This window comes from Prosopis cineraria, unplaced genomic scaffold (assembly GCF_029017545.1).
Source record: "Prosopis cineraria cultivar Desert tree isolate PC_DT_omini unplaced genomic scaffold, ASM2901754v1 PC14, whole genome shotgun sequence".
Lineage (NCBI taxonomy): Eukaryota > Viridiplantae > Streptophyta > Magnoliopsida > Fabales > Fabaceae > Prosopis > Prosopis cineraria.
The window spans coordinates 12,238,689-12,247,639 of record NW_026555345.1 but is presented as its reverse complement, the minus strand read 5'-3'; the positions used below and the strand labels follow the sequence as shown (position 1 = coordinate 12,247,639).

General features: G+C 35.1%; 1 protein-coding gene across 1 annotated transcript; it reads left to right on the top strand.

Annotated features, from left to right (window-relative positions):
* Positions 1-2,478: 2,478 nt before the first annotated feature.
* Positions 2,479-4,668, top strand: LOC129292326 (uncharacterized). The gene is made up of 3 exons (XM_054929899.1): positions 2,479-3,661; positions 3,797-4,043; positions 4,194-4,668. The coding sequence occupies exons 1-3, from the start codon at positions 2,479-2,481 to the stop codon at positions 4,666-4,668; spliced, it is 1,905 nt and encodes a 634-aa protein (XP_054785874.1).
* The last annotated feature ends 4,283 nt before the right edge of the window (positions 4,669-8,951 follow it).

Below are 8,951 nucleotides of genomic sequence, written 5' to 3'. Positions count from 1 at the left end.
AAAATTTATACTCCCATATCTACACTGATTATTGTGCCTATAGTGTAGAAATCAGAGGTGATGGCAATTTTGTAAATAAAATTTTTGTCCACCAATATCTACATCAGATATACTTCTAAACCAGTGTAGATAAATACATCTACACCGGTTCCAATTATACCCGGTATAGTTGCATTAATATCTATACCGGTTCCATATTAAACCGGTGTAGATATATTTAATAGTTATTTACTATATTTTTTCTTCTTTTTTTATTAACTTATCTACACCGGTTTCTTTAGAAACGGGTGTAGATGTCTTTATTTTTTTAAAAAAATAAATTTTTGAACCCATATCTACACCGGTTTCTTTAGAAACCGATGTAGATGTCTTTATTTTTTTTAAAAAAAATAAATTTCTGAACCCATATCTACACCAGGTTGCCCTATTAACCAGTGTAGATATTGCATTCTTCGCCTCTTCTGAACATCACTTTCATTTTTCAAAATATTCATCACTCGTGCCGAGAGAGTTCATCGTCTTCTAACCCTTCTCGTTCAGGTTTTGTTTCCAAATCTTTGTTACTCTGATCTTCCTCCCACTTATTTCGTTCCTTCGCTCTTCTTCCTTCAGCCTGTGCTATCATTTTGCATCGTCGGTGGCTGTGGGTTGATTGCAGCTGGTAGAGATCGTTCCCTGTGCCAAATTCTTCGAAACCCCTTTCCCTTCTCTACTAAAATCTCTTGCAATTGTTCGAGATTTGCTTTCATTCTTCTGCTGTTGAAACACTAGGGCCAAGATGTCCTTCGCCGCTGGTGACTGGTTTGGTGTGCGTGGATAAAGCTTATCCTTCCCCGTTCGTGGCTTGATTGTGAAATCCTCCCTCCTTTTCATGTTGTTATAGTTCTAAGGTCAGCAGCTTTAATCCTTTCTTTATTATTGTGGATTGAGATTAATTATTTATTGGGTGCTTGTGTTATGTCTGAAATCTTGCTTATATTGTGTTTGAAATTTTTCCCTTCTTTTCTCTGCTAATCCGTGTATAATGATAAATTATGCTACTAATTAATTTAATAACAAAGTTTTGAAGTGTACCATTCCTATGATTTGCATGGTTTTTCATTCTTGCTACTTTCTTTTTCTATATGACAATCCTCATTCCATTTTAGATGATTTTCTCTAGAAATAAGATTGCAATATAATGTCAGACAAGTAGGTTTTTGAATTTTTTTAAAATACAAAACTATTTAAAATACAAGATGATTAGTTAAGAAGTAACCTGGGGTAATGTATTGATTATTTGTTCCAATCATTTGAGGGCTTGGCCAAATTGCTATTTTTGTATTTTCATTGGAACTAAACTAGGTATTTTTACTTGATTTTGAATTTAAAGGAATTGAGTTGTGCGTATATAAATTTTATTAGGCTAGTTTATTTCCTGTGAATTAAATTGTTGTGGTGACATCATTAATAATTTATTTTCTATACGTTGGTGGAGTGCTGATAGAGGCCTAAGGCCATTAGGCTAGGCATTGCATGTGACTTTATTTTATTTAAATGATATTATTTTTTTCTTATATTTTTAATTGTAAATTTATTAAAAAGTCTAACTTTTAGGGAAACTCTGCCAAATTTTTTTAAAATTATTGTTTTGTCCCTCCTTCTTTTATAGAAAGGGCCAAAAATATAAAGCTGGCTTCTTGTTGTCCCTACTTATTAGATAGGAGGGAAGTCAATTCTAAAAAATATTCTCAAAAGATTGAAATTTCCAAATTAAATTGGAAATTATTGTGTTAGCATGCTTCTTTCTTAATTTTTTAATATATAACCCTTCGTCTGGCCCTATCATAATGGATTCAGTAATAATCCATGAACTTTGTCGTGTTTTAGGAAGACAAATTAAACATGGATCGTAGTTGGATAGATGCCAAACGAATGAGCGCAAAGTATGGTAATGGGGTTAAGGGTTTTTTGGAATTTGCTCAAAACAATGCTGAAGATGATAGTGGGAGGTTTTATTGTCCTTGTAGAGACTGTTTGAATGAGAGGCGGCTAAGTGTAAATAAGATATATGAACATTTAATTTGTGAGGGGTTTCTCAAAAGTTATAGAGTATGGATATGGCATAGTAAGAGATTGAATATACCGATGCCGAGTACATCTCAATCGCGTCATGTTGATGTTGTTGTTGATAATGATGAGGATGATACGGTTGATTGATTAGAGGACATGATTCATGACATGGGTAAAGAGGCTTTTGAGTAATCCCAAGCATACAATAATATGTACAGTGATGCAGAGACACCTTTATATCCAGGGTGCGAGGAATTTAGTTTGTTGAAAGTAATGTTGGAATTGGAGATGAACTTGAAAGCTAGATCTGGGTAGAGTGATAAGAGTTTCATAGAAATGCTTGAGTTATTCAAATTAATGCTTCTAAGAGAAAATGTATTGCTGGTTCGTTACTATAAGGCAAAGAAAATTTTATGCCCACTGGGCATGGAGTTTAAGAAAATACACGCATGCCCAAATGACTGCATATTGTACAGGAGAGAGCATAAAGAGGAGCAAAAGTGTCCTGTATGTGAAACACCAAGGTATAAAGAAAACAAAGCTCCTGCGAAGGTGTTATGGTATCTTCCAATCATTCCAAGGTTTGAACGATTGTTTGCTAATGAAAAGGATGCAAAGAATCTAAGATGGCATGCGGATGATAGGATTTCAGATGGAAAGCTTCGACATCTAGCTGATTCGGAACAATGGAAGAAAATTGACACTTTGTTTCCTGAGTTCAGCAGTGATCCAAGGAACCTCAAGCTTGGACTTAGTACAGATGGCATGAATCCTTACAGCAGCCTTAGCAGCATACATAGTTCATGGCCTATTTTGTTGGTGATTTATAACTTATCTCCCATGTTATGCATGCAACGCAAGTATATCATATTGTCTATGTTCATTTCGGGACCGAAACAACCGAGAAATGACATTGATGTTTGCCTACGACCCTTGGTCGAAGACTTAAAAAATCTGTGGGAAGTAGGTGTGGGTGTGTTTGACGTGAATCGAAAGGAGGTATTCAAGTTGCATGCAATGATCTTTTGCACCATAAATGACTTCCCTGCATATGGAAATTTGTCAGGCTACAATATTAAGGGGCATAAAGCATGTTTGATTTGTGAAGCGGGCACATGCTATCATCAACTTCATCATGGAAAGAAGACAGTCTATCTTGGCCATAGGAGGTTTCTTGAAAAGGACCACCATTATCGTAAAATGGGGAAAGCTTTCTATAGTGGTCAAGAGCATAGAACTGCCCCAAAGCCATTGACAGGGGAGCAAGTTTATGAATTGGTGAAAGACATTAATGTTACATTTGGCAAGACTATGAAGAATAGTAAAAAAAGTATATGGAAAAAAAGATCTATCTTCTTTGACCTTCCATATTGGAGCTATCTTGATATGAGACATTGTATTGATGTCATGCATGTGGAGAAGAATGTGTGTGATAGTATTGTTGGAATGTTTCTTGATATACCAGGCAAGTTCAAGGACGGTGTGAAGGCAAGATTAGATTTGGTGGACATGAAAATTAAAGAAGACTTACATCTAAGGCCGGTTGGTAAGAGGACTCACTGTCCTCCGGCTGAACATACTTTGTGCAAGGATGAGAAAAGAAGCCTTTGTTAGTGCTTACACGACATGAAAGTTCCCTCAGGGTATTCTTCAAATTTTAAAAAGCTCGTGTTGATGAAAGATTTAAAATTAGTGGGTCTCAAGTCTTATGATTGTCATGTTTTAATGCAACAACTATTAACAGTGGCTATTCGAGGCTTCTGGAAAGATGAATTGAGAGATGTCATAACTATGATTTGCTTTTTCTTTAATGCTATATATCGTAAAGTCCATGAGCTTGAAGAATTGGATGAATTAGAAAATGAAGCATATCTTATCTTATGCCAACTTGAAAAGCTCTTTCTTCCATCATTTTTTGACATTATGATACATCTAATTGTTCACCTAGTGAGGGACATAAAGTTGTGTGGCCCTGTGCATTTACGATGGATGTATCCAATTGAAAGAACAATGAAAGTTCTAAAAGGATATGTGAAGAGTCTACACCATCCTAAAGCATCCATTGTGTAAAAATATGTCTCTGAAGAAGCAGCAGAATTTTGCCAAGATTATTTAAACAATGTATGACCTATTGGGTTAAGACAATATGATGTCAAAGATCGTAGACATGGCATTTTTGTGAAGACCGTTGATCCTCATGAATTGCAACAAGCACACTTACATATCTTGAATAATGTTGATCAAGTTCAAGACTATATAGATGTGCATAAAGAACTTGTGAGGAAGCAAAACAGTCGAATTAGGATAACTAAGCAAAGATTAATTAGAGAGCATAACAATACTTTTGCAAAGTGGTTTAAGCAGAAGGTTGAAAAGGAAGATTGTGTTTCTGATATTGTTAAGGGGCTGGTACAAGGTCCTGAGTGTGATGTTATATGCTGGACTGCATTTGATATTAATGGGTATTTGTTCTACACGAAGTCTCTAGATAATAGGAGTAATGTACAGAACAGTGGTGTTACACTAGTAGCCTCAGGCATGCACTTCTCCAGCTTGAAAGACCAAAATCCTTTATTTGCATCCATGCCTTATTACAGGGTTATTGAAGAGATTTGAGAGGTTGACTATATTAAATTTAAAATCCCTATTTTCAAATGCAAGTAGTTTGATGTTAAAAATGGTTTTTATCAAGATAGGATGGGATTTACATTAGTCAACTTAAATACTTTAAGTTTTGGCGATGAACCTTTTATTATGGCAGACCAAGCGAAACAAGTGTTTTATGTCACAGATTCGAGAAGTGAAACATGGTTAGTAGTTCTTGAAGGAAAAAGAGAGGTTAATATTGATGAGAAGGATTGTTCAAATTTCAATATTTCTGAGACTCCTTCTTTTTCGATAGGCTTGCTTGTATTGAATGTAGAAGATGAATTGGATGACGAATATGGCACGAGAGATGATCATCACGAAGGGATATGGGAGAAAATTACTATTTAAAAATATGTTAAAAGTTAGTTATTTATTTACAACATGTATGATTTATTAAATTAGTTATTTATTGTGTTTTATTCATATTAGAACATGCTTTATTTATTAGTTATATCACTGATAATTTTTACTTATTGTCTAAACAAGAACATGGAGGATCAGAGTGTTAATCAAGACCAGCCTGACCTTTCTACCTCGATCGTGTCTACCAGTGGTGATGACTGTGTGACTGTTAGTCCTCAAATTACGGGTAGCAGCCAATCTATATGATCCAGGAGGCCTAGAAGTGGCATGCGATTAAGAGAGTTAGCTTTAAGTCAGAGCAGAGGTGAGAAGATTTCGATCAAGTTTGATAACAATTGAAAGCCAATCGGGCCTAATGGGGCTAAGTTTACTAGTTTTTTAGGCCTCTAAGCTCGTAGCAAGCCAAGTATATTAGCATTCACATAGGATGATGTCCCAGAACGAGTGAAGGAACAGATATGGGAAGCCATCAATGTATGATAAATGTGCTTTTATCACTTGTTATCATTATTTGTTACTGATTATTATGAAATTATCACTAACTATTGCAATGACATGTATTGCAGGTCATATACGATGTCCCCATGAGTATAGACTTTAAGCATAGGTTGATGACCTGGGCTTGTGATTGTTGGAGGGGTTTCAAGACATCACTAGCTAAAAGATTTGTGTATATTGAGGTGCCAGAAGGACAGCCATGGCCTAATCCTTATACCCAATACACATTTCTCGATGCAACTACTTTTGAAGAATTCATTAGGCTTCGGACTACACCAAATGCTCTAGTGAGTTAGATTATTTTAATTTATTTTTTTATTTATTTTAGTTCTATATCATTGTCTTTATTAGACAACGAATATTTTGTAATTCTAATTCACAGGAAAAGAGGAGAAAGGCACAAGAAGTTGGAAGGAAGAACAATTGCCCCCAAACAAAGTCTCGTGGCGGTTATGTGTTGGCCGATAAGGAATTGATGGATGCCAAGAGGAGGAAGAAAGAAGAACAAGCTCAATCAGATCCTTCTATTCTTCTGTCTCCACCATCTCCAATATGTCGCGATGAGAGATGGATTTATGCCCACAAGAAGAAGGATGGGTCCTTTTCAAGTGAGCATGCTCGTGAGGTCACTTAGAAAATTGTAAGTACAACTGTTATTTGTAATCTTATTTTAAATATCAAACATTACTAATTAATTATTATTTGTATGTTACAGGATGAGCTTAAACAGAAGCAATCCGAGGGATCATTCATCCCAGAGGGAAGAAATGATATCCTGGCTGTTGCTATGGGAAAAGGAGAGCATCCTAGATGTGTTCGGGGATTTAGATTAGGGGTGAGTATAAGAGATGTATTTGGACCACCTCAAAAATGCCATTCTTCAGGACTCGTGACTAGGGAGGAGTTGGATGTGATGTTAGCTCAATCAAGGGCTGAGGCTGAGGCTACTCTTGAAGCTAGGCTACAAAAGATGAAGGAAGAAATGATAATGATGATGAGCTCTATTAAGGAGCCAAGTGGCCTACAGACTCACTCCCCTGCTTGTCATCCAATTACTAAAGGGAGCAATATTGTTCCACTTCCTTCAGAGGATGACCTTGTTCCAGAGGATGAACTATGCTACTTGTATGTGGATGATCCAGAAAGACGCTTAGTAGCACACGATTACATCCATGAGGGGTCAAAATGCCACTTTCAGGAAGTTCAAGAAGATGTTGTCAAGGTCACTATGGAAGAGGTAAAAATTGATGATGCTTCTTTCCCATTCCCCACTGATGAGATCAAGATAGTGAAAGATGCCAAGGGCACTTTTTGCTTATGGCCAAAAAGACTTGTTGGGAAGCCTCAGGATCCAGTAACAAATTTTATTAATTAATTGTAATGAATTCTTTATATTTAAGAATGTGTTACTAATTTTTTTATTTAACAGGAAACCCCATCGTCTCATAAAGTGGGTCAAAAGCCACAATTATTCGAGCTAAGTCTATGGGGTCGATTTGTATTGATGGCATATAGTGGATTATTTCTACCTTAGTGTTTTAAAGCGAATTCTGATCTTGCTGGCTTAAACAACTATGAAATCTTTGTTGAGAATGAGGACCTCTGTCGGATTCTCATTAATACTGACCTAACCATGGCGAACATCCAAATTAGGATGATGTAAGTGTCTTCTTGTAAATTTAAATGAAATTAAATAATTCAGCTTTTCAAACTAACTTGTTTTAATTTTTGTAGGTTTTTGCATCAATTGCTAGTTTCCTCGGGTAAAGACAAACAATATGAATTTCTTTGCCTACGTTACACTAATGATAAAAAGACCACCAAAGAGGCAAAAGAGGCATATATGAACTAAAGGCTGAGTGAAGGCAGAAAGAAGTGTTATTTTTCCATGTTTCTCAATCTGTAAGTAAATATATTTGAATTTATTCATAATGGTATCAAATATTTACTTAAATGACTTTTTTTGCAGTACACACTGGCAATTGATAGTGTTTTTGATGAAGAGAAATTTTATAATCTTTTTATGCTTTTTGCATCGTAAACTCAATCCGGCAATGAAGAAATCTTGCGAGCAGTAAGTGTGCTTAAGGAGTCTTATAATAAAATTTTTTAGTGATTAAGTTACTAACTATGTCATGTTAATGATAGGGCTATAAGGATTGGCCAGCAAGTCCGATTGGGCAAGGCCCCATGTGATGTCAAGGATCCTACATGGATAACACCAAAGGTAACAAGTTATACATGTTTTTATTTTATGTAATTTTAATGATAGAGCCTTCTTTTAGTATAATTATGACAATGTTGTGTTATTCCATAGAGCCATCGGCAACCCCCTACTAATTTGTGCGGCTTTTATGTGTTGAGACATGCATACAATATCATCACCACTGGCTTGACTGAGTTCACTAAGGAGGTAAATGTAATTTTAGATATTATTTATTTTTTCTTCTAATATAATTATTGATTTAATTCCCTTATCCCCAATCTTTTCAGATGTTCAATGATCCATCTCCATTTTCAGATTCAGAGATCCATCAAATAAGGCAACATTGGGAACTCTTCATGTTCGATCTTCATAATAATCATCCTTTGGAAGAGTGAACTATGTAGTTGTAAACATTAGTAAATATAGTTGTGTGTAGGATTACTTAATTGGCAATTTATGTTTTATGGGTTTGGAATTGTACATAATTTTAAATTCATTTGATTTGAACAATATATGATTGTCTGGCTGGTTGATTGTTATTTGGCTATTATATGTTTGATTCATGCAGGATTTGAATTGCAGCCTATAACGGTTGGGGTAAATGAAAAAAAATGGAAAAATTTTTACTTAGAAAACAAATATCTACACCGGTTATAGATATAACAAGTATAGATATATTATTATCTACACCGGTTCAACGAATAACCAATGTAGATAATAATATATCTACACCTGTTATAACAATAACCAGTGTAGATATATAGGTTATCTACACCAGTTTAGGCAATGATTGGTGTAGATATATGATTATCTACACCCGTTATACCAGAACCGGTGTAGATATCAACTTTTAAAAAAATTACATATATATTCATAATTAATGTTATCTACACTGAATTTATAACCAGTGTAGATATATTCGTTAACTACAACAGTTAAATAACTGGTGTAGATAACTTCATGATATCTATACCTGTTACTAAACCGGTGTAGATAAACTATTTTAACTGATGTAGGTTTGCCTGTGTGTACTAGTGCTGATTTCATGTCGAATGTAACATAAGTATATAAGGTTGGCATATAATTATGCATTTAGTTTCGATCACATGGTTATTCATATTATAGTTCGGTGTAGTTTAGGGGCACATGGTTGGTATTATTGCAACCTTAGGTTGTGCATTAT

Excerpts from the sequence above, each read along its gene's own strand:
- LOC129292326 (XM_054929899.1), top strand. The coding sequence starts at position 2,479 with ATGGAGTTTAAGAAAATACACGCATGCCCAAATGACTGCATATTGTAC. Across the intron at positions 3,662-3,796 it reads GGATGAGAAAAGAAGCCTTT|TGGCTATTCGAGGCTTCTGG; the intron begins GTTAGTGCTTAC and ends AACTATTAACAG. Across the intron at positions 4,044-4,193 it reads CCTGTGCATTTACGATGGAT|ACAATATGATGTCAAAGATC; the intron begins GTATCCAATTGA and ends TATTGGGTTAAG.